This window comes from Aythya fuligula, chromosome 1 (genome assembly GCF_009819795.1).
Source record: "Aythya fuligula isolate bAytFul2 chromosome 1, bAytFul2.pri, whole genome shotgun sequence".
Classification (NCBI taxonomy): Eukaryota; Metazoa; Chordata; class Aves; order Anseriformes; family Anatidae; genus Aythya; species Aythya fuligula.
Genome location: NC_045559.1, coordinates 197,996,915 through 198,023,273, shown reverse-complemented (window position 1 = coordinate 198,023,273; position 26,359 = coordinate 197,996,915). Strand labels below are relative to the sequence as shown.

Here is a 26,359-nt window from a genome sequence, read left to right as displayed (position 1 = left end):
TGGCATCCCTGTCCATGGCAGGGGTTGGAACTAGATGATCTTAAGTTTCCTTCCAACCCAAACTGTTCTGTGATTCTATTCTATGAAATAGTGACATTAAAACACTGAGTGCCTAAACAAAAGAAATAATGTGACATTTTGCTGATCCAAATATCCTGGTTTAACTACATCCACCCTATACCATTCCTTTCAAAGTGATATTTTTTAACTCCATAATACACCTCTTTGACCACCTTCCCTTTTCTCTCTCATGATATTTCTCCTCACAATCTTAATCCCTGCCACATTCCATAGTATAGCACTCATTTTGTATTTTTCTATTGATATATTTCACCATGGGTACGTCTGACAGACTGCCTCCAATATTAAAGTACTTTCAGGTTAGTCAATCACTGTAGAAAAAAAAAAAAAAAAAAAAAATTAACTTTTTACTAACTTTTTTTAACTTTGAGTTTTTTATCTCAATACTTCATGCTGATTAATAGCATTTGTTCAATTTTCACAATTTTGATACTAGGAGAAATAAGTGAAATTGAGCAACAAAAAGCAACATTATTATAAATGATGATATTCAATCAAAAGCAAGTAAATACCTCAACAGAATATGACTGGAACTGTATTTTTGATTTCCTGTATTTTCTTTCAAGTAATTAAATGTATTTTTTTATTTTTGCTACAAGATTAATATGAGTGTGAGCATATCAAATTGTGATCAACCTGACCTCAACACTTATGTTTCAAACAGTGTCAAAGTAGCAAACAACAGAAAATAAAATTATTTTCAAAAATAAAAATAAAACATTTTTTTTTTTTGCCCAAGGACAGCAATGAAATATTGCCACAGTAAAACATTCTCCAGTCTTTAGACTAGAGATTCTTCCACTTTCAGAAACAGATTTTCAGAAATAAATTTTCATTTAATTTGAATTTTTTTTTGCATGGAGTAACAATGATTTTTGGTACATCTTTTCTATGTGTTTTTATATGTAGGCATAAATATAGGCATATAAGGCATAAATAACATCACCAATTATTAAAATCTAATTAATCTAATTTTTCAATCATAATATTGTGTGAAAAGCAAAGTCTCTGAACATTATATAGTTTGAATAGAAAGGAAAAAATATCTAGATTCTGAAGGAAAATTTCCACATCATATAAGAACAATTTATTCCAAGCAGAAAGTTTAAGGTCAACTCGTTGCAGTTCTTTCATTCATTTCTTCATTCTATTCTCACAGACTATGACTAATTTTCATTTTGTTCTTTATTCGGTAGCAAGAGAGATATAGGCAAAAATAGTCTTGTAACCAAGCACAACTAAACAAATATGAAAGGAAATGTGTGAAATAAAACTTATCTGCAGGAAAATAAAGTCATGTTTCTGTTACACTTGCCAGGGTATGTCCTAACAAAATGAAGGTGAATCACCTCTTTATATGCATTTATGATAAATTTAAATGGAGGAAAGCATTATTAAAAAGAAAGCACTTTGAGGAGGAGTTTGATCCTGTGCTGACCTGCTACCTCTCTAAAGAAAATGTTAACAGACTGGCTTATTTCTTAAGGCTGTGTTCAAAAGTAAATCACACTTTTTACATACTGGAGTGAAATTTATCCCTTGCCGCCCCCAATAAATTTGTTCTATTGTGTTTCAATTGTACTTTTGTGTGGTTGTGTTTTTCTAGCATATGTTACCTCTTCACTCCATTCAGAGAGGCAAAACAAATAGTTTGAAATGAAAATGAAAAATATCTTTTAAAATTATTATTCATTCACCTCCAGGCAAATTTTATGCTCTGACTTGCAGGGACTGACCTTGTTTCTTACTAGGAAGTCATGATCCAAATGTTACTCTAGTCAAACAGAGCATATTGACTTCAAATGGGCTTTCAATTAGGTCTTCACACCTCAAAGATGGGAGAAGATAAAATTGTATACATGTTTCTCTGATCTATGGGAAAGACCAGAGAATGTTTTCACATGTGACATGAGGACAAAAAGTCCCTTGTGCCTTGTGGCAGACACCCAGATTTTCCCCAGTTTCTGCAACAATTTCCACTTAGTTGTGGTGCTAAATGGTTAAGCAAGAAAAGTCTGTGACAAAGCTCCAAAGTGCTCAGGTTGCATGGCACATCTGTATGCCAACCATAACCACACAAAATTCAGACACGGGCCCAAGTCTCTCCAGGTGTTGACAGCAGATAAATGGGCTAAAAAGGATCCCCTTCTTGTTGGTGGTGGTTTTAATGTTTTTTTTGTTTTGTTTTGTTTTGTTTTGATTTAATCTTTCTATTTCTGTAAGGGACAACATCTGTCATAATGTTTGGAAAGTGTCCAGAACATCAGACATCACCAAGTTTCAGATAAATACCTTGTTCAGTTTGTATTTGTCTATCCCATTATAAATACCATCTGTTCTACAATTAGAAAACATTTGTATGATGTTATTTGACTGGAGAACATATTCATCATCACGACCAGACAATGCAAATAGATCATAAGGTTCACAGAATCTGAGTTTAATATTCATTCACTGAAGTCCAGAATTATACTCTTGTAAATATGGTATAAATGGTATGAGACCTCAGGTATTAACTTAATGGTACCACCTATCTTGTCCACATCAATATAGACAGAAGTAGGCACATCTTACTGATGAAATATATCATTCACCTGTTTTTATTCACATCCAGCTCCCCTGGCATTTATTACTTTTGTCTTATAGCATATCTCCAGCTTTTATTCTTGCGTCCTTATTCACTTCTTTCCAACGCACAGTGCGAAGTTCCTCTGCCATGAGATTAACATGCCATATGTTACCATCTGCTCCAAGTAGTGTCCATGTGAAGCTGCAAAAGTATTCTCACTCTGTGCACTCAGACCTCAATGTAAGCTTGACAGTTCCCAAACTGAATACATAAGCATCCCTGCTCAATAGCAGAAGTGTAAAAGTTGTTCATAACAAAAATTAGATGAGTCATCAAAAGTCCTCGGAATACACAAACTTAAACTAATGCAGCACATCACTGGCAACGTTTTTGACCATGATGTTATTCAAACACATTTGTGCAATGAAGGCTGCACACTAAACCATGCCAAAGGCATCAGCTGGCACAGAGTAGTTTCATTACATGATATGGTGTATGGTGATTTGTACATTATTATATTAAACTGCTAATATATTCATGCATCCTCACAGAAAACAGACTGAAGTTGTTTACCAGTCTTATCATGATGGAAGGATGGGTACAACAACCTGCATCTAAATTTTAACCTGTATTATATATATATATATATATATAATATATATATATATATTATAATATATATATATTATGTATATATACACACATATTTTAGGAGGAAAATGATCCCTAAATACTTGTATCAGACCAACATCACCCCAAAAAGGCCTTTGAACATGAAGTCTGCCAGAGAAGCATACTTTGTGTGTGGGAAGGACAATCTGCTTTCTATTGGTTGTAATAAAGCCAGCAGCATCTGCTGCTGTTCAGCAATGCTGTCACCACTACTCAATCTCTTAATAACATTTTACATTCTCCAGATCATATTCTGCGCCTTCCATTTCAGGTTCATCTGTTTGAGCAGAGGTGAGATCCTAAAATTCATCACAGAATGTAATTCCAGAAAACGCATTACATTGTGGTGCCATTAGAGAGGGACTGGTAAAATTTGCTCTTAAGGCAGTATGAAATTCTAGTCACTTAGAGAAAGATGAAACCACTCAAGTCTGTCAATACAAGGGATAATGAATTCAGGCAATCTTTTCCATTTCTTCTCCCTTTAATCATACTCTTCTGAGCATTAGGCAAAAAGCTTAAGCTCTATCTCAAATAAATAAAAAGAGGGAAGCAATATAGCACATAGTTCTGATTTTCTGGACTCCTGATGGTGTGTGAAGAAGATGCAAGGAGACTTCCCTTGCTCGCTTCCAAAACCAATGACCAGATGCAGAGCAAGAAGTGGCTAAGTGGCTGCAATACTCCATGGGGTACTATAAAAAGGACAGAAATAGTGTTGATCTCAAAAAGCCAGGACAACTTGCATTCAGATATTAGCCAGAACCTCAGGTCTTCTGTTATTTGTGCTTCTGTGGCTCAGATACTACAGGAAATATTCCGGTTCAGCTACAGTTTCAAATGGTGATTTATCTCTCTTCTGTACTAAAAAAACCAGATACTTTCTTATTACACATTGATACCAATGTACTTAAAATGATCATTCCACATAAATATACTGATTAATATAGATTAATAAAAATAGATAATAGATAATTAATGTAGATTAATAAAAATAAATAAATGCCAACTACATTAAGTTAAGGTCACTTACAAAACTCCAGAGTAAACATGTTTAATAACAAGTGGCTTTGTAGACCACACAGTCCTGTGTTTCAAACTGTTTTCAGTGGTTAATCAACAGGATGCTACTTCACCCTCAGGAATGTGAAATCACTATTAACTGAAATAAAAGTCTATGCAGTTGACAACTGCCTGGGGAAAAAAATAAATAAATAAATAATCAAATTATCAACATCTAGATATTTGATCACATCAAAGTAGTTCAAAGGCATTTGTACATAATAATAATAATAATAATAATAATAATAATAATAATAATAATAATAAACAATAATAATAACAACCACCTCTTACCTTCAGTATGTACAGCAGAAACATAGGTCCAGTTATAGCGCTTGACAATGTCCACCATAGCCCGTGCTTGCTGTGCATCAGATGGCACAACTCTCATAAAATACTTGAACAGAGTTTTGTCACTTAGGTCCATGCTTGTAGCAGAATAAGCAATCTGAGGTATATTGAAAAGCTGCAACAAGTTCTGTACCTGGATAGCAACTGAGCTAGAGCCAGGGCCAATGACACCAACAATAGGTTTCTTGGAGCGGAAAGATGATGAAGATCCATCCACACATCGCACCATCCCTTCCTCTTCTTCTGATGAAATAAGAGAGTCCCTTATAAACTCAATGCTCTGCTCCAGAGCCACAGCAGAATGCCAACAAGAGTCCCTTATTTCACATCCTAGCGTGATATTTGGCAACAGTGTGGGGTCCAAATTAATTCTGTCAAGGGTATGTAGCATTGCCTCCACTCTCTGAATGCCATACTGCTCTCTTACCTCTCCACATTTCCTTTCATGAACCTTGTCAACTGTTGGTTGATGGTGGACAGAGAACAGAGCTCCAATGATAATATCACCAGGCATGTGTGCTACTACCCTTCTTTCATTGGCCTGTGCAGAAACCAAAAGCCCAACGTTCCCACAGACATCTTCCTTCAATAACAGGATTGCAAGGAACAGCAAAAGGATCATTTTAGGAAATGGTTTAGGCTGGTAGAGACAACATGGTGCAACAAAAAAAAAAATGGAGAGCTGGTGAAAAGCAGTTAAATCTTTTAGATAAAAGGAGCAGAATGCTGATGATTAACCAGGAGTTTGTATGTATTCTCTAAGGAGTCGCCATCATCTCCAGGTAGACAGCTATGCGGAGCTGCGCACGTGATCATAATCCTCATAACCTTCAAAAATGAATAAGAGAAAGAGTTTTAAAATTAGCAATAAAGTCAGCTTTGTAATCTGTTCTGAAGTTGTACTTATTCCTACTGTTGTCAATGACTGTAATACATTTCTTTCCACCATTTTCAAGTTGGAAAACTTTGTTATGCTTCAGTGTTTCACAGTCTTATGCTTGTACTTGTGCTGTTATAAATCAGTGTCTCTCTCTTTGACACTCTTGTTTAAAAACTCTTTTGTGAAACATTTTCACAAGCACAAAAGGCAGACAAGTATTACATTCCAAAGAAAGATGCTACCACATCTAATGTGTGTCTTTGAAAGCAGCCCTCTTATTTACAGGTGTTTTTTATCTCACAAATGCATACAACACACTAATGTACCTTGGGCCATGTTATCAACTACAGCACTAGGAAACTTCTACTGTTAAATAAAGCCTTTCTTGAAATATGTTAAGAAAAGAAGAATATGTCTCTTCCAAACTGAAAATGTGTTTTTTTGTAGTTGTTGTTGTTGTTTGTCACCCTCAACATGAAACCAATGATCTTTTAAAATAAGTTAAGATTAAGAAAACTGATGTCTTCATTAATATTTTTGTTCATTTCAGCAGTGAATGTTTCAGCAGAGGAACAACAGATTCTTTACAATTCTAAAACAGCAAATCAGCGTGAAATCTTTTTAACTGATTTTAAATCAGCAAAAAAATGTGGTTAATGGAACTTGAAAACATACTTGAAAATGTTCTGTACCTAACAGTGGATTTACAATAATCTGCTTCTCATTTTAAATATAATGCTTAAACAATAGTTTGATCAGGTCTTGATCACAGACCACATTAAAGTATTGTCTGTTGCTCTACTCCTACCAGTGGATCTATTGACAGTACAGAAAGTTGAGCACACTCTTAAATCTTGGAAGATGCTGAGCTAGTTAGTGAACTGCATGCCCAGTCTCATTATTGAAAAAAAAAAAAAAAAAAAAAAAAAAAAAAAAAAAAAAAAGCTGCAGAATCCTGGGGCAAAGCCTGATCTCAGTTTTACTCACATAAATCTTTCTAATGTAATAAAAAAGAATATAGGAGTTTTGATACATTTCAGATCCACAGATCCACTAGTCATTTATAATCCATTAACATAACTCTAACAGTGCTCAGATGTTGCAAAATGAAAGAAACCCTTTGCCATGGGAAATCTGCTGCTGCTGCTTCCAAGGTTCAAAATCTGGCAGGAGTTTAATCTTGAATTTACCACTTGCAGCTAGATCATTCAATACAGTACCACAATTACAATCTTCCTGATTCTACAGATGAGAGAGTGAAATCTAAAAACATTTTCCTGCTTGAGGTTAGCCTTGTTTAGTTGTTATTGTACCTTGACATCTATAGATTTTAAAGTATTTACACAGAGGAGATCATGCAATAGTTTCAGTGAGTATTCCCAAATGAAATCCAATCTTTAAAAACATTTCATAGAAATGGTCTTGTAATATCAATTGCAATATTAATAAGTTCATGTAGTATTTATTTCTAGAAATAAAAAAGTGATAATAATGAAATTGGGTTAAGACAACTGTAGAATGCTTCAACAGGTTTTTTTATTTGTTTGTTTGTGAGGAGCTGGCTTATCAATACTGTAACCCCTTGCCACTGTTGAATAACAACAGTTCAATTCAGGTTAATTACTCTCTAATTACAGAATATAACTACCGCTTATGTATTCTAGTTGTTTGTTCTGTGGCTCTGAAGACGACACTGCATAATTTGTAAACAGTCTGAAAGATGAATGACAGGGCATGTCTTTGTACGATATCATAGCTATTAAATTCCTATACTTCCAAGTAATTTAATGTTTTATCACTTTATTAAAATATTTTAAATATTTATTAACTTATTAGCATTTTAACAGACATAGTACTCTGCTATTTAAAACATGGATGCTTAATTTTCTGAGCTCTTCAAATTAAAGCTACATGTACAGAGCACAACTATATTGAGATCAAATGCTAGCCTTGCCTCAGACTGTAACTGGATATACAATTTGATGTATTTTTATAACCTAGCTGCCTATGCAGCTGCATATGCACAAATAGAGAGAGACTGGGTGGGGTGGAGTGAGCTTATGACTCAAAAAGAATCCAGTCTTTATCCACCATTTTAATTCTACAGCACACATTCCGAGGATTCTGGTCAGGTTTACTGATACTGTTCTTGGACTTACATTTTTCGGTTAAACAATTTCTATATAGGGTATATGGGAAAGAGAGGGCAGGGACATTTTTATCAGCTTCACTCCAATGAACAACTGTTTGCTCTTCTCTGTCCACTGTTGTATCTATCAGTATAAAACTACAGGATAAAGAATGAAGTAAAGCTGAAGGTATCCTTTATAATTCTAGTTCAAAAATAACAGCAGATATCAGGGCTAAGGTGTTCCTAGGGCCCAAGACCATCTTAAAAGCAGTCACATCCTTCCACTCCATGGCATCCAAGGGAAAAGAAGGGGCCAGATACTGACTGGAGTTGTTCCAGAATTAATGAACTGTCTTCTCATACCCTGCTGTACTACATTGAAATTCAATTTACTTGAGATTTTCAATGTTGTTACTAATTGCACCAAGCAAACTACTTATGTTATGTAGTATTAGGCTTAGGACTCAAAAGTATCTGAAGTCAATGTCTTCAGTGGGCTTTCATGATACGGTGAAGCAACCTGAAATTGATACAGACATGGTTAAGTGAGCCTACAAAATTACTATGGATTTGCATTTGTATAACAGAGATCTGGTTCTGTGGTCTTACTCCTGCTCTTATAATCCTAAAAATCATGGAATGGCTGAGGTGGGAAGGAACCTCTGGAGGTCATCTGGTCCATCTAACCTCATGAAAGCAAGTTCAGCTAAAGCAGGTAAATCAGAATCATGTCCATTCAGGTTTTGAATACCTCCAAGGTTGGAGACTCCACAGTTTTTCTGGGCAGCCAGTGTCTGAGCACACTGAAAATAATGAGGGGTTTTTGTTTGTTTGGTTGGTTGGTTTGGTTTGTTTTGTTTGTTTTCCTGTTATATTTAAACAGAATTTCCTGTATTTCAGTTTGTGCCCATTGCCTGTCATTCTTCCCTAGATATCACTGGATATGCCAGAGGTGCCATAGGGGTAGTTAGGTAACGTATTGCATTCTAGGACAAAAGATGGCTGAGCAGTGAGTTGATAGACTAAGCACACAAATTACATTTCCTGGAGAACTCCATTCCTCCCTGAAAAGAGGGTGGCCAAGGGATCTATCTGTTCAAATGTACTGCTATCTTATTCCCAGAGAATCACATACAAGTCATTCCACATTTTGATTCCATTCTTTCCTCCTACTGGAAGTTTATTTTTACAAGCAGTATGATTACCAGAACAAAATGAAGTAAAAATTTCAGAAGCTTAAATATAATTCCTGTGTTAAATGGGAGGGAGTTAAAAGGAGTTTCCTTAAACCTTACAGGGAGTTTCACATGCTATAGACTTCAGATTGAGAACAGTGATATCAACAGCATCATAGACAGAGAACTCTTGAACATATGCATAAAGTAGTAGAAATTGTTTCCAAATTAATGATTTACCTGCATTTACTTGTTTTCATTGATGGACAAGCAAATCAAGATGCACAGCATTTAGGGTCAAATTTATTTTTCACACTGTTTAGCATCAAGGGAGTTACTACTATTTTACTGAAAGATGGACAAAATTGAATCAGGCACTTAATTACTGGTGTATCAAGGTTCCTATCACATTTCAGATATGAATCTAGCTATAAACTAATCTTGAAGTCACAACAATAGCTGACATGCACTTGAGTCTCAGTCCTTTGCTGCACTAGCTTCACACTTGGAACAACTGCGGAAATGTTAAGGTGAAAATATAATTCTGCCTATCTGGTCTTTGTGTACTCTTGCTCTAGTTGAAAACTTAAGGGCTACTCAGGTGACTGAAGACACAGATATGATGAAGCATTCAACACATTTCTCTAACCTTTGTTCTCCCTGGCAGGAAAAACTTTATGCCAATCTCTGTCAGGAGAAATTCTCAGCTGTTCCTTTAGAGCAGACTTCCAGCTACTTCATGTTGAGGTTTAACTGAGCAGAAAATGAGGATCTGTAATATTCCATGAAAGATCATCTATTTCTTAAAATGCTTTATTTCATCCTCAAACACAAGTCCATCTATAATTACTGTCTGTATAGACCAAAACAAACAGAAAGAGCTCTAATATCCAACTGTGTTAATTAAAACGTGATAAAAAATCCCACAGCAGTTCACAGAGGGCTAATTTCCACTATGTTTGTGGCTGAGAATTTATACATGGGGCACATCTGACTTTTCATAAGGTCTTCTACTACAGCAGGTGTAACTGTTTAAACCCTTTCCTGTGACTTACACTATTATAGCAGCGCCCACTAGTGACCCCAGAGTGAAGGACCTGTCTTTTTTTACAGTGAATTCTTTTGGCTGTGTGGTTTCTACAGGTAAAATGAAACTCGGCAAAGGGAGGTTTTGATTTCAGGTATTTTTTATCAGGAAAAAAAAAAAAAAAAAAAAGGAGCAAAAGAGAAATATTTTCTTTCAGACTTCTTATTGGTTATATTTTTGTAAGCTTATAACTTGTAGTTTATAGTCTCTAAATCTTCAGGCAGATTTAAATAATGAAAATAAAATTCAAGATTATTGGACCACAGAACAGTGCTGTGATGAAATGAGAACCCAGGGCCTGATCCAGGAAAGCACTTGGAAATATGCTGCATGCTAAACACATGAAGAATGCTGATGATTTATCATCTGTTAAAAAATACATAAGTTTAGCATCTCCTTAAAGGATTTCCCCAATCAGAAAAATCACAAAAAAAAAAGATGGCCCCAAAATCCATTGATTTTCAGTGACAAATTTACTTATAATCTATGTATATATAGCCTACAACCATGTACCTGCCAATGAAAGCCTTTCTAGGCATTTATTTACAGCACGCAATGCAATTAATTCTGTGCTATCAGATGTGAGATAATAAATATCAATATAGGCATAGATATGAATAAAATCAATATGTCCCAAGGAACTAAACCAGGTTCCATCATCATAGAAGACAAGCAGGCAGCAACTGAATTACTGGTCCAAAGTCAGCCCTGATACTTTTCTTGCAGTGAAGATCTTTGGGAGACAGAAGATGGAACAACCTTAGAAAAGTGATTATATAAGTAGAAAGACCTCTCAGCTCTTATCAACAGGGAACAATGGGAGCAAACAGTGCACATTTAGGATGCTAAGCTTTTGATCAATTCTTATGACAATTGGCTTTGCAAACACTAAGCATTGGGTTCAAACTATTCTGGCTACCTTATTCCCAATGTTATAAAAAGGTTCAAATTCCAGAAGGTCCCACACACTCACTCCTCAGAGGTAATTCTATTTGTTCACACAAAACCTGATGCACTCTTTAGTTGCAAAACATGAATATGAACACACTAATATGTTTTGAGACTGCTACTGCCACTCAACTTTTCCATTCACTAAAAAAAATTAATAATAAAATAATAAAAAAATTCAGCTCCATGAATTACAGCAGGTTTTGGATCAAGCTCTTTGACAAAAGAAACAGCCTTATACAACAGGAGAGACTATGAAACAGTTTTCTGCAATTTGACTTAGATATAGAAGAAAACTAAGCAGCACAGAAGATTTCTAACCATTTGGTCAGAGCAGCCACAGAAAATAACAGACTAGTAGGCAGATCTCATGCATGCCTTCATAGATAATAAACATAGAAGGCTATAATTATCAGCAAGATCCTTGGCAATCAGAGGAAGTTCTTCCCTATATTCTCACACGCACACACACTTTCTGGTTAATGAAATATTTTTTTTTTCTATTGTGTAGGTGCTTAACATCACAGTAAAACTTGCAGTTCTGCTGAATATACTACTTATTACTGCTATACCACATGATGCAGAAACTAATAGCTCTGGTGTGATTTCAGCTGTAATCCGAGACATTTTAATAATTAGCAAAACTGTATGATCTGGAGGAAGTGATCAAGGAAAAGCAATAACAATTCCAAAAAAGAAAAAAAAATGCCACCACCACCACCACCAAACAAACAAACAAACAAACAAAAAAAACATCATAAGAACATCTATCTTCTAGCAAGTCACAACAAGAGTAGCATTGGAGTGGCATTCCAGTACTACCACAATATAAAACAAACAAAAAGATGATACATTGGCTGGCAAATAAAACAACAAAGAACCTATATAGAGACACCATAAATATTCTCTGATCAGTTGAAATAGCGATTAATGCTGGCGTCCCTGATCATATAGCACATATATTATCATGTAGTTAAAGTCTTTGAAAATGCGCAGAATGTTAGTGTGTGATAGAGATGTTTAGGAATACTGTGATAATAATAATAATAAAGATATAGAGAATGAAAAGAACTCAGCATTTAACTCCATTATACACTTTCTCATTTCAGGGTTGCTTAAAGTGATGTAATTTCAAAACAGTCCTCTGACACTGTGCTTTAGAGCTGGTCCTCCTGCTTTGTCCTCAGGACTAGCAGAAAAAAAACGCTCGGTCGCTCCCCAGGTCCCAGCCACCCCTACCTACCAGAAAGCCCTTGTCGAGAGGGGGAGAGGTCGAATGGCAGGAGCACGAGGGGAGCAAAGGAGCCCCGCGGTGCGGCGCAGCGCTGCTGCGGGCACCTGGCGGGGCGGGCGCCGGCCCCGGCTCTGTCCATGGTGCTGAGCAGCACCAGCACCAGCGCTCACCTCATCGGAGGTTTTTTTGGGGAAGGGGTTAAAAAATAATCTGAAAATCAACCAGTGGTTAAAAAATGCCACGGTGGTCACTGTTGTTTTGCAGAACCACTTTTTGTTATAAATGCATTGGGTGCTCAGAGCTGGGTCGGAGAGGAAACTATTGGACAAGGTTAACTCCCGGAATAGCTACCTGTGCTGCTACAACTGTGTGGCTGGGCATGCACACGTATATGTGTGCATGCACACCGGTTCTTAGGTCTCTGTCTCCCCAGTGGTGTCACACTCGGTTCGTAATGTATCATTTTTGCACGTAGAGGCATTAGCTCCCATTATTAAATAAGGATCAGATGGGAGTTGCCAAGCAGAGCCAAAGTGATTTGTCCCAAGGTCACACAGAAAAGTCCACGGATGGGCTCAGCCTGGCTGTCTCCGAAAAAAAACAAATACATCCCATTTTCATTCTCCCTTTCTGGCAAGGCAAATCCCCAGCGGTGAATGGAAGGGATATATCACACGCATCACCAAGCCCAGGTATTGCAGCACCCCAATTACCTTCTGCCCCACATACACCCCACTCCTCGGGAGGGGTCAGTGCCCACTGCCCTCCAGTGCCCCAACCTCCAGGTACCTCAGCAGCCTCTGAAGGTGTGCCCCATAGGCTGCTTTGCCTGCCCCTCAATAGCCTTGCTTGTCCTCCGGCAACCAGGGCACGGAGCAATAGCAGGAAGGAGGGAGGGAGGGGAAAGAGTTCCTCCTGCATCCACAGGGTTTCTGTCCGCAACCGGGGGTTCACAAATCCCTTCTCCCACCCCGCAGGATTACCTTGTCTGTGGGAGCAATCGTTCCTTCCTACGGTGGCGTCAAAGCAGTCCTTTCGGTAGCAGCAATCAAGACGGGTAGAGGTAGGCACCTCCTATTTTCAGCCACGGCAGAGATAGCATTCCTCGCAACAGACCTTCTGGAGCTGAATAATCCTCAAATGCCTCTGCAAAGATCACCAGCAGGTGAGCCCCACTCGGCTAGCATTGTCACTCCTCCAGCTATGGGCACATCCTGTTTTCTTCTGATCACAGGCAAACGCTGAGCACCGAGAATCCTTCCCCCGCGCATGCATGCACACACACACACGCCATGCAACACGCTGCTCGCTCAGCATCGCCCAAGTCTCATTTGCAAGAGGCGTGAATGGTCCCTGGATTTAAGCGGGGAGGAGGGGGAGCGAGAGGCGTGAGGAGGAGGAATAAACAAACAAACAATGAAACAACAGATGGGGCTTTGCTCCCTGCCACCACAGCCTTGGTCAGCCGAAATACTTGCTGCGGCTGACCCACCGGCTTAAACACCTCAGCCCCTCCTCACTTCTAGACGGCAGCAACCTCTCTGCATTTATAAGGGGTTAATCCTGCTTTTTGCCCCGCAGGGAGATCTCTCCAGGTGCTCGGAAGGTTGAAAGTCCCCCCACCTTTATGGACACCTCCCTGCCGCACCCCTCCTTTCCTGTCAGGCGTTCGGCTCCGAACACCATGACCGAAAAAAAAAAAAAAAAAAAAAAAAAAAAAAAAAAAAAAAGACCTTCTTCGGGAGAGTCTGTTTTAAACCGAGTCGAGAGGAAGAGCTCACCCCTTCAGTCTCGGCGGGGTTTTAGGGAATTCACTCCGCCAAAGTTTCGCCTCCCCTCGGGGACCGCGCTGCACGGTGGCTCCTGCACCTGCGGGGCTGGGGGGGGGCAGAAGGGGGGCTCGCAGGGAGAGAGCCGGGCGCCAGAGCAACTTTTTAGTGCCACCAAGTGGCACAGATCCCTCTAGGAAAGCGAGCAGCCTGCCAGTCCTGGGTTCTGCCTGCTGCTCCTTGGCAAGGGGAGAGAGGGGGTGCGAGAGCAGCGACCCCCTCCACATCCACCCACGTCCAGGGCTACCAAGCACAAAGGAAGGGCTACCTGCCACTGGAAGGGCAAGCTGCCCTCTCCCTTCCTTGTCTTGGCTGCAAGACGACAGCACCAGGCACGGCGAGAAGAGGAGCAGTGCACCGGCCAAGGGCAGCCGGGGCTGCCAGCCCTGCCGGAGGGACGTGCCCCCCTGCTATCTCCCCACCCTTCCGGGCTGCCTTCGTTTGTCCCCACGGCAAGAGTCATTTGCACCCTTCTTGTTCATCTCCTTTTCCCCCCTCCCGGAGTTCCCCCCGGGCTCCCTGGACCCCTGGGCGCTGCCGTTCACTGACAGCCCCCCGCCTCCACAGCCAGCACCCCTGGAACCGTTCCTGCAGCCCCAAGGGTGGAATTCCTCGTCGCCTATCTTCTGCCCCCGAGCTCTGCGCCCTCCATCTCTTCAGCTTCCCCACCTCCCCCCAAAAAAACCCTCAGCACCTCCCTGTCCTGCTAACTACGAGCTTCCCACACATGCACCTTTCCTCGGTTAGCCCTTCCCTCCCGGAGCCGGCTGAGGCTTTACTTTCCTTTCCAGCATCCCTGCATACTCCCAAGGCTTTCTCCCTCCCTCTCTCCTCCTCCTCCTCACGTCTTAGCCCTACACACCCCGGTCCTGCTCTCATTCACACTCAGCTGTCCTGCTCCTCTCCCACCGGCTGCAGCACACTGCCCGGAGCGAGCAGGGACCCACAGCACAGGGTCGGGCAAGATGGTTCTGGAGGGATTTTGGAGGTGTGGGTAGGGGTGTGAGTGCGTGAGGGGTCCTAGATGGCCTGAGCCGCAACAAACTCATCACCTCCCAGCACTCTCGCAGCGGCAGTGGCAAACGGCAACAAACCATCGCAACACAACGCCGGACGGAGATCATCTCTTAATTCAAAGATATTCTTAGTAAATAAATAAATAAATGTAAAATAAATAAATAAAAAAGCAAATGCCATTTAAGTAAGAGCTGATCTGGCATTTAAAAGGCTGCTGGGTCCAACCATTTATTAGGCTGTATTTGCAGGGGAGGATTAGCTCGTGCATCCATTTTCAAGAATTAACAGCCATTCTCTGCCGCTGCACCACAGTTTGGCACTCTCTGCTGGTTCCCCCCTCTTTGGGTTGCTGCTTAAAATATTATATATTATTTATTTATTTATTTATTTTTTAAATGAATACTGAATGACCTAAATCCTGGCTGCTACTTGTCATGGCTCCCACAGAATGACTGCACTGATGCACTGACACATTCAAGCTGCACCTCTGCCCAGCTGGGGTAGCTTTGATAAAGTTGTTGGGGAGCAGGGGAAGAGGGATTGTCTTGCTATGGCTCCATCTATGCTCCTAATCCTGTGATCCTTTTACTGCTGTCTCTCTAACACCAGATTCCCAGTTTGACCACCCCTTTCATCCCAAGGGGTGAAGGATAGGAATGCCATTTGGGCTTGCCAGGTGCAGTGCCTGGCCTCTTTCTCCTTCACATCCTCCTTCAGTCCCAGCCTAGAACTGGCTGGAAGCCCATCAGCCAGCACCTGCTTCATATTTTCCCTCAGCTTTCCTGGCTTCTGTTGCCACTGACACCATTGCAGCAGCCACCCCTTAAAGCAGAGGGCACTGTGAGCATGTGTGCATGTGGCTCCAGCCATTTGTTTCCCCTACTCTGCTCCAAGGGACTTTGGGGGGTTGCCTCTTGAAGGTATGGGGGTAGATTATATGAGAGGGGAGAGCTCAGTAGTTACAAGGGCTTCCCACTACTGCTAGTACCCTGGTCAGGTGATGAAGAAGGAGCATCCTTATTCCTCATCCCCACACCCATGCTGTTCTCAGACATCATCTTCCCACCCAAAAGAGTATGAGCTGTGAAATTAATGGAAACCCAGCAATTTCAGGCTGGAGACAGATTAAAATACGGGCCAGATACCTATAGAGAAGGGGCAGATATCTACAGAGAAGGCACAGATCAGAAAAAGGAGGATAAGGATGGGTCTGTAGAAGGGGAAGGGGAGTAAAGTGTAATTCCAGTGCACAACATTCCTGGAAAGAAGCAGTGTTAGGGATCTGCAGAAAGGGGAGATGCTGTTGCTCAGCTGGGCTGTCACAGCAGTTCTTGGTCTCACAGAGACCGTGTGTGTGATGAAGGATTCAGAAAGCAGCCACCTCTCATTGGTAATGGAGACACCCAGCTGGCTGGGATGATGGTGGGTGGCTGCAGCAGGTGAGGGAGAGGATCCCCACACAAGCAGAACACACAGATTCACATGGATGCAGCGACACTGGATGCAAAGCAGCTCCCACACACATATCCCCAAGGACTCCCCGTGAGTCAGAGCCCAGAGTTCACTGTGCCAGATGTTTGGAGCAGCTGGATCAAGGATTAAAAGAGGCAAACAGAATGGATGGGGGTGGCCATGGCACTTATATTCTTAATGCTTCACACTGACATTTTAAACGGGTTCCCTATAAATACAAATATATAAGGCTCTTTACCTTTGCTCTCTTCCTTCCCATCCTCCTCTCCCTTCATTATCATCTATCTTGCAGAACCCATAAAAGTAGTCACTGCCTTTTCAACTGATGGTAGATTATTTTTTCCCTACCAGGAATTTTTTTCCTCTTATTCTGATACTATTTTAAAAATAAATAAAACGAAAGCTTCCTGTGCCACTTTGTAACGTCATCAGTAAAAAATAAGCATATCAGTACCTGGATGAAGAGATATAATGACTACATTTTCTGAGCCCACTACTAGCAACGTTCATTATTTCTGCAACAGTAGCATCTATGGACACTAACACATTAGGCAAATCTGCACATGCTCTGAAACTCCACTCTGAGGAGTTGATCCATACAGAAAATCACAGAGGTAAAAAAAAGTATGAAGTCTCCAGGTATGATCAGTATCTTCAAAGAGCATTCTAACCATTCCACCACTCTAAGACTAAAAGCAATGAAGCTGAAGGACTACTAATTTGAATTCTCTTCAGTTCTAAAATTAATAAACCTGTGGGACACTGGTAGCACAAAGACAGAGTGTGGACAAGAAGGTGAGATCATGAAAATGATCCAGATGCTGCTTTTTTACAAAGTTGTCTGTAATATAGGCATAAGCATAAGCATAATAAGAATATGATTTTATTTATATATGTAAAACCTAATCAAAACAACACTATTTACTCCCTACTAGAAAAGGAGGTGAAGATGGAGCAAGGTGGGAATCTATCAGTCTAGCATGCTTATAGTTCCTGATATAATTAAAATCAAGATAATTATTATTGGTTCCCAGGAAAGTGTATGAATGGCAAGTCTACAATGCAAAAGGAGAGTTTAAAAGTGCAAATTATGCTTTACAACACATTGTAAAAGAAAATAGTAGTCGGCCAGTGCATAATAAGGGTGCTACTCTCAGAATCCTTATTTGGTGTTGCCCTTCAAACCTCAAGGAAAGTGATGGTCTGGCTTTATATGTCTATTTTGTAGAGATTTGCAAATAAACTATATGCTCTCTTTAGACTAAATATGGGGAAATAGGTTTTTGTAGTGTGCAGTTCACCTGACCTACCTTAAACATTTATTTTAGGGTGATGAAGAAAGAGGCATGGCTGCTTCTCTTCACAGATTCTGAGGGGTACCTATTCCTCATAAGTATATCTGTGTTGTGCTGGTGTGCATTTAAGGAATCTATGAGTAATTTTTGGCTCTTGGCTGTGCGTAGGTGTAAATGAGGAACTGAAATGCCCAATGCTGCCAAGACTGTTCTAGTTCTGTGCAAGGAAATGGCCCAGCTCTTAGTATCTGGGAAGACTCAGAAATCCCAGACTGAGCCTGGCTGTGACACTACTTCAGTGTTACGCAGTCCTTGGGTAAGTATCCTTATGCTTGCAGATTGGAGGTGTCTGTCCTTTCTTGGTCTGTCTCTTGTGTCCATTATTAGAAAACAGGGCAAGGGAGAGTAAGACCAGAATACAGACCTCTGAGAAGGATTCATGCAAGAATAGTGTGAAAAGAGAAGCACAAACTTGTACATATCTACAGAGATTTCAGTGAGTAATGGGATGTGTCAAATACAACTAAAAGATGCCCCCAGATTGGCCTACAAATCATTATTTAGGAGAATTAAACCAGTTTGCAGGACATCTGAATATAAATCTAACACAAATTTTTTAATTTATTCTATGGAATTGTTCTAGATGTCCTCCCTTTAATTTCTTCTTTGCTCTTTCCATTCCATGTCTAAAGTGGCAGGATTTGCCAAAATGGGTAGAACTTTCACAGCAATAGAGCTCTCAGATTCATATTAATTCAGGGTCAGTAACTCCAACTGAGGAAATTTGACTTACATTTTACCTTTATGAATAAAGCTATTATTCCTATTAGTCAAGGTCTCTATGAAGTTATTTTGCTATAAACATGTTCAATTTTGTAAAATTAATTTTTAAATGTGATTTCTTCTGCTTTTCTCTATTATTTTCCATATCTTTATGTTAAATATGTATGCATTTTATGTCTATCTACCATCTCAGAGGCAATTCCCATCATTGTTTTCCACTAAAGGATTCCAGTGCCCTTGAAAAAATAGACTTAAAACTCATGTATGAGGATTTTAGTTAAAGGCAATCAGAATGGAAACATTAAAATGAGAGTTTGGGGTACACATAGACTTCAATACTGAAATTTGCAGAAATGAAGGTGACTCTCCATTAAAAAATAAATAAATAAATAAATAAATAAATATTAAAAAATTGTGTCATTCAAAATCTGAAACTGGTTTTCCTATTTCTATTCAGCGTGTTCAGATCTGAGTGGGGGAGTGCTTCTAATAAGGTTGGAAGAATGTGAAACCTCCAATTATGCTGCCATGTGATATGCTATCATTGCTCTGCAGTGAGAGTAGAGTATTGAGTGAGTGAAACTCAATTGGTAGGTTCCTGCGTGGTTTTGAACTCACCACTGTTTACATCTGCACTCCAGACCGGCATCTTCTGCTGAACAGCAGAGAGATGATGGGGACAGGATTTTTGATTTTGCAAAGCCACCAAAACTATTCATAATGACATCAGATCTTTGCCATTGTAATTGATTCATATGAAAACAGAGCAGGGGAGATGTAGGTTCTGAAACTGGTTCTTCCATGGGAACTTTGTTCATCACAGTACCCAAAATTTGCTCAAATATAACATATATCAGAGATACAGAATATGTTTTTTATAGACGAATTTTATTTCCATTGTTGAGAACCACCCTTTGGTTGAAGAGACACCCTCAGGACTACCCTGCATGGAAACAAACATAACGGAATGAAAACATGATGACTTTCAGGTGAACAAAACTGTCCTCCAAATGAAAGTGGCAAAACATTACTGCAGTGATACATACTAGTCACTCCACTGGTGAATTTCAGCTGAAGCAGTGTTGTTTCTAGCTATTTTTGGCCAGCTAATTCCTCCCGCTGACACAGTGGTTTGATTCCTGTTCCCTCCATGAACAAAGGAGGTTGGCAAAAGACTGGGAAATACGTAGCACAAAACAGTCTTGCTCCAGCAGAAACACAGACTAGAATCAGCACGTGGCTGCTTGGCAGTCCACTTACCACAGAAGGTGACTTGGAGCCAGCTCTGCCTCCTTCCTTGTAGTTCTTTCTGTGCAAAACATCAGGTGGGAAAGATAACTTGTAAAAGACACAAGAGACATAGTCACAAAATAATTTCAGCCTTTCTCTCCTTCCTGTAGAGCATCAAAGGAGATTAAAAAAAAAAAAAAAAAAAGAGAGAGAGAGAAAGAAGTAAACCCATCAGTAACCAAAAAGGGTCATATGTTTGGTATGCAGCCTGAAATTACAAATCCCCAATACTGCTTTTCCAGGTAAACAATTATTGTAGTTACCATAGGAACACTGAGTGGACAAAAAGTCTTTGTATTTTGAAGATGACTACTTCTCTGACACCAACAAAGAGAATGTATGTTGTTCAGAAATTTATAGTTTCTGCTCAAATTAAGTTTTTGCATGGCCCACTGAAGAAGCAGGTTCACAGCTTTTTTTATTTTATTGGCATGACTTCAAGCAGTGAGCAAGCTCTTGAGATTGTGAACCAGGTTCATTCCAGAAACGGAAGAGGTTGGAGAAGTAAATGAGTAATTACATGACTGTAAACTATAGTTAAATACCAAATGTATTTCTGATCACTTACATATTGATCTCTTTTTCCCATTAGGTAAATCTATCTATACAAGCAGCCCAAAAGCTTGTTCTGTCAAAGTGTGTGGTGCTCACAGTAGCCATCCTTTCTCTATGTAACAGGATAGATTTTTTTCTTTGAATATCATTGCCAACTAAAAGGAAATATAACAAAAGGAAAAGCAGCTTGGGTGTTGGGTGCTATATGATATTTTATGTCTAGCACAGCTTTGTTAAAATAAATTAAAAAACAAACAAAAAAAAAAACACAGTAGGACAGTCATTTATAATTAGTGTTTTCTCAATATCTCTTCTGTCTTCTTCACTGATGGTCAGAACAGTTAAGCCATGGTACTGTGCTGGCTGGATAATTTCATTGCTCATGAATCAAAATTATTTTCCAGTAATGTCTGATAAGCTTAGGGATTGCTTGTGGGTACATAGTGGGATTCTCCCCATCAAACATGTACTATGGTAATGTGATTTTCAACTCTAGTTGTCCATACTCCCTTCATAATCAATGGAGAACTGGTACTTGGGTGATGCAATTAGTCTCATTCCTGTGCAGGTTTCAGATAAATTTACCATAAAAATGACTGATTTGTGGAAGCAAGACTATCTAGCCAAGGAGCAGCTACTTCCATTATGAATTGGTACAGTTAGGTGACAGGAAGACCTAATGCTAAATGCTTTTCATTAAACAAGAGAAAAAAAAAGCATTTAAAAATTACCCTGTTAAGCTGTGGTGGCTTCACACTGATGACTAGCTAAACCCCACCATACTGTTCCCTCACTTTAACTCCTCAAAAGAACATCTGATGAAAATATGATGAAAAGGGTCTTAAGGGTTGAGATAAGGACAGGGAGAACACTCAACAACTATCATCATGGGCAAAACAGACTTAGCATAAGGGACATTAGCGTAATTTATTACCTATCACTAGCAGACTAGATCAGTGAGAATTAAAAGCAACATAAAACCACCCTCCATCCATGTTCTTCCACCTCCTCCCCCCAAGCGGCACAGGGGAACAGAGAATTGGGGCTGCTGTCAGTCCTTCATGCTTCATCTCCGTTGCTCCTTCATGGTCACTCTCTGCCCCTGCTCCATGTGGGGTCCCTCCCACGGGATGCCGTCCTTCCTGAACTGAGCCTGTGGGGGCTGCCCACAGGCTGCAGCTCTTCAGGAACTGCACCCACATGGCTTTGTACCACAGGGTCCATCCATCAGGAGCAAACAACTCCAGCATGGGTCCCCCGTGGCTGGGCGGCAGCTCCCCCCAGATCCCTGGAGTGGGCTGGAGCTGGCTCTGATCTGACATGGGGCAGTTCCTGGGCTCTGCCCACAGAGACCACCCCTGCAGCCCCCCTGCTACCAAAATCTTGACATGGAATCCCAATATATAGGTAATTGTCAATATAGGTATAAACTTCTGTTTAGGGGGAGGAGGAGTGAGCAGAACAACTGTCTGCTTTTTCCCCAGCATGGGCCACTAGCTGAATATGAAGTTTAAATGTTCACTTTTCCACTTTTTCTGTGTTTAAACATTCGGCTGTGGAGTAAAGTAGCTCAGAGACCTAGTGTACTCAAGAGCACTCCAGTGTTCATTTGAACAACCTACCCAATCGTTCATATTTCTAATGCAGCTACTCCCACAGCATTAAGCTGATAGAAGTGCTTATCATAATATAGACCCACTGATATTCCCTATATGTATTCTGAAACCATATGAGAAATCCCACTGTGGCCCCAAGAAGTTCTGAGACAGAATTTCAGACTTAAATATGATGAAAAAAGAAATATATGAAAAAAAGATTTGGTTAGAATTTTGACTCTAGAGAAAGGTTGATGGATGGACATTTGGATCATCTCTGAGGACAGTAGAATTTTAAAAATTGTAAAGAAAGAGTAAAGGTACACCGAAACCCTTCTTTCTCCCCCTGTGCTTTGGTAGAAAGAAATAGTCTCAATTTTAGATCTAAAAAATACCAGTACAGATCTATTACTCTGATATAAGAAAGGTACAGGAAATTCACAAAGTTTTCTAGTAGCTACCTAGAAAAGGCTAGATGTTTTTATCATGCCAGTGAAAGCACGCTGATGAGGGTAAGGGGAAAAGAAATGAGTCATTATGTCAAGTCAACAAAGATGCTTATCATGTACATTTACTGCACCCTTATTTATTACACTTATTTATTACCCTTATTATTTATGGGCCATATACACGTAGTTGCATAAAGCAAATATCCTTACTGTAGAGGAACTGTGCACTCCCTGTTTCCTACTCTTTTCTTAAAGGAGGTAGTTTCTTGTTAAGAAAATAAATTTAGAAAGGAAGTAGTCAAAATCTGCCATACCCTATTTACCTGATGGGAAGCTGGAGTAAGAAGAACACATGCCTAGCTTAAATTTCATAATATCCACAGCCTGTGCTAGGACAGAAAAATACTTATTCCCATACAGGCAGATGGTTTCTTCATTGGTCCTGTCAGTACCCACTGAATAAATGAAAACAAAGAAAAATAAAGGACCAGATATGACAGAGAGAAACAGCTTCATCTCTTGTGGCTGGAGGACATGACATGCCATTTGGTTACATGCAATGATTAAATTGCCATAACAGCTATGAATATGTTGCAGGAAAAAACAAACCAAACAAACAAACAAACAAAAAAAAAAAAAAAAAAAAAAAACAACAACAAAACAGAATTGTTTTAAGCAGAGATATAACCTTATGCTGTACAGAAAAATAAAACAACCCACAACTTTCAGTCAGCAAGTCAAAGTTCAATATATAAAGTGGCCTCAGAACCTTACTTTGTCCACTGGTCTATTCTAATCACAGTGGAAGGAGTAAAACACAAGTCTCATAGCATGGTCAATTAGTTTGTTAAGACCATGTTTGAGCAGACAGCTTCATTCTATGGTGATGCTTGTAGTTTTCCATTAAACAGCTTCAGTTTTCTAGGCTTTTTACGAATACTGGTACTACTTATATTTCCAAATAAAGCACCATGAATTTGCTTACATGGCATTTAATAGTTTGGAAACCAAGGATGTAAAAGCTTGCAGCCTGTCTCTGAGATTGACACTACTGGCATTATTCTTTCAGTAGCATGAGGAGACCTGTGAATTCTCCAGAAATACTCATTAACAATCTCAGTCAAGAAATAAATCTAAAGAACAAGAGTTAAGTGTGGAGGAAGACTGTGAAGACACTGAAGATAGTACAATCAGTTTGGTAATGATGTGCTAATTTAAAGAAGACAGAGAATATACATTGCCAAATTATCTTTGTAATGCGATTCAAGAAATTCTTTCCAACTGTAACAAGTTTGTTGCTTGTGTTGACCGAAAACAAATTAGTCCTGTAGCCAGAAGCTTATTCTTATTCTAAGATTATTTCTACAACACATGAGAGAGTTTTAAAATAACATTAGGAAAATCACTTTAGCCATCAAAATATTCAGGACTTTGTCCTTACAATTCAGCATAGTACCTAAGCATGCTACCAGATCACTTGAACTGATAGGCAGTATTTATCTCACCTCACTTTGGTCTTCTGTAATATAGATTCTTTATTTTTTCTACAACTCTGTTCATGCCAAGATGCAATGTCAAGATATAATTAAACAAACTACATTCCCTTTTCAAAAATCATAAGCTATAAGACACAGAACTTTGCTCTGTTGCAGCCCTATAAACTGCAGTCCTCTGGGGTTTTAATATCACAACTGTCCATGTAAATTAAGTTTTATGGGTTTGCTACTATTCCAAAGCCCTGCAGATTATCATCTTGCTGTGTGACCTTCTCCTGAACCTGTTAAAATAATCAGGATTTTGATATAAGTGGAAAAACAAAATAAGAAGTAGTTAGCTCTACATATTTTAGAGCTCTCCTTTTCCTCACTTTCATATCATTTCTGTGATTTTCATGGGGACATTGAAATGTCAGTCTTTCAATGTTGTCATTATTTTGGGGGGGATGGGGAGAGAGGAAGAAGGAGAAAGGAGAGTGGGGGGAAGACACAGGACACAGATGGATGCCACTATCAGTTTCCAGAGTATGAAATGAAAAATGCTCAAGTAGACCCTTAGATAGTAAGCAGTAGAATCTCCCCCCATACACACACACAGATACAAACGCAAACACACATACACACACACACACATAAATATCAAATGTGGCAAGTGCAGATAGAAGTCCCTATGGTCATCAGGAGGCAGAAGCAGTTAGTACATCTTCATTTTACAGAACTGGGAACTTAAACTCACTTTACTGGTCAACAGAATAGCAAAGAGATTACTCCAACCTTCATCTAAGCCTACAGACCAGTTATACAAGAAAGCATGAACCTTTGATTTTTGGAATTAGCTTCTTGTTTATAATTAGGATGACAAAATTAATAAATTAAATCAGAAAACTTGTCTTCCAAAGCTAAGACTGTAAAAATGCCCTTCTATTGTAGTCCCATTAGTTTGACCATGTTGTTTAGGATTGTCATGAAAAAAAAAAAAGATTTTATTAATTTTACTTAACTTTTTGCCTTAACTGAAATATAACATACAGCAAGAGTCATCCCTGATTATCCCTTTTAATGGACACACTGTAAAAGAACTCCAGAATTTCTGGGGAAAAAAAAAAAAAAAAAAAAAAGAAAGAAAAAAAAAGAAAAAAAAAAAAAGCCATTTTTATATCGGGGTTCCTTTTAATGGAGACAGAACACTGAGCCCAGTCTGGCAGACTCACTGTATCTTTCCTAAAAGCATTGAGCTGCTGTCAAGTGCTTACCATCCAAGGCTAAGTTTGTATGGAGGAACTGATATTATTTATAAAACACTATCATGGGACATTGTAGATCTAGAGTTGGTTTCTAACAGTTCATAGCAGTTTTCTATGTGATCTTTGGTGTGTCATCTTTTTTTAGTTCACTTCATAACTCAGTGTCTGTAACTCCATAGAAGGAATTCATCTAGAGCTCTTCTAGACTTCAATCATGATGATTTTAAAGGATGGCTTCTTAGGTTTTTTGTTTGCTTTTGTTCTGTTTGTTTGTTTGTTTTTATGTTTGTTTGTTTGTTTTCCCCATAAGAACATGCAAATTACACAGATTTATTAAAAAAAAAAAAAAAAAAAAAAAAGGGTTTTAATTGGTTTTATATTTAAAAAAATATTTTTTGTAATAAATCCTAAATAGGTAACAATTGCAAACAATAACAAACAATAATGAAATAAAAGTTAATAAATTAAATACAGCATTCCAAAAGAGTTCAGAAACTGAATATATTCAAAACTTACAGACAATGGATATGCTGGAAATAAAAGAATGACTCAAAAAAATGTAGCAGAATAGTAAAAGTCTGTTTACACTTGTTATTCTACTATTTACTGTCTACTCCAAAGGATAGTATTGTAAAGCAAATATATTGACGAGTTTTTGACATTCAGATGCTCTAGAGATAGGAGGCATACATGGATATCCTGCTCTGATGAGTTCTCCTGTTCTACATGAGAACACAAAGTTGGAATCTCTGAACCTTCTTACAGTTATGGTTGCAGAAAGAACATGCAAAAGTTCTTTTAACATTTAGAGACCTAGTAATTGTGTTTTCTTGTTGCCTCTTCCCTAGACTTGTCACAGAAATAAATATATAAATAAACAAACAGGAAAAAAAAAAGACTTTTACTCAGAATGAGTACTGAGATGCAGACCTCAATATATTTTTTCCACGTGTACGAAAAAGCCATTTGTTCTGCAATAAAAGCTGTTTGATATGTTGCCTCAAAAGCACTACAAGAAAGCTGATAACATACTTCACCATTTTAGAGACAGCAAGGACCACGCATGCTCCATGCAGTTATCACCTAGGAAACAAATGATTGCATCTTATTTTTGGCATAAAGCTGTAGGTGTACGAAAGATCT

General features: G+C 39.1%; 1 protein-coding gene across 2 annotated transcripts in view; it reads right to left on the bottom strand.

Moving 5' to 3' along the window:
• GRM5 (glutamate metabotropic receptor 5) overlaps positions 1-13,377 on the bottom strand; it is a 278,368-nt gene extending 264,991 nt beyond the window's left edge. For both annotated transcript variants that reach the window (XM_032208117.1, XM_032208118.1), the window contains exons 1-2: positions 13,174-13,377; positions 4,679-5,563 (exon numbers count right to left, since the gene is read on the bottom strand). In XM_032208117.1, coding sequence (XP_032064008.1) covers positions 4,679-5,357 — 679 coding nt within the window. In that variant the 5' untranslated portion in view covers positions 5,358-5,563; positions 13,174-13,377. The remainder of the gene's footprint in view (positions 1-4,678; positions 5,564-13,173) is intronic.
• Between the last annotated feature and the right edge of the window lie 12,982 nt (positions 13,378-26,359).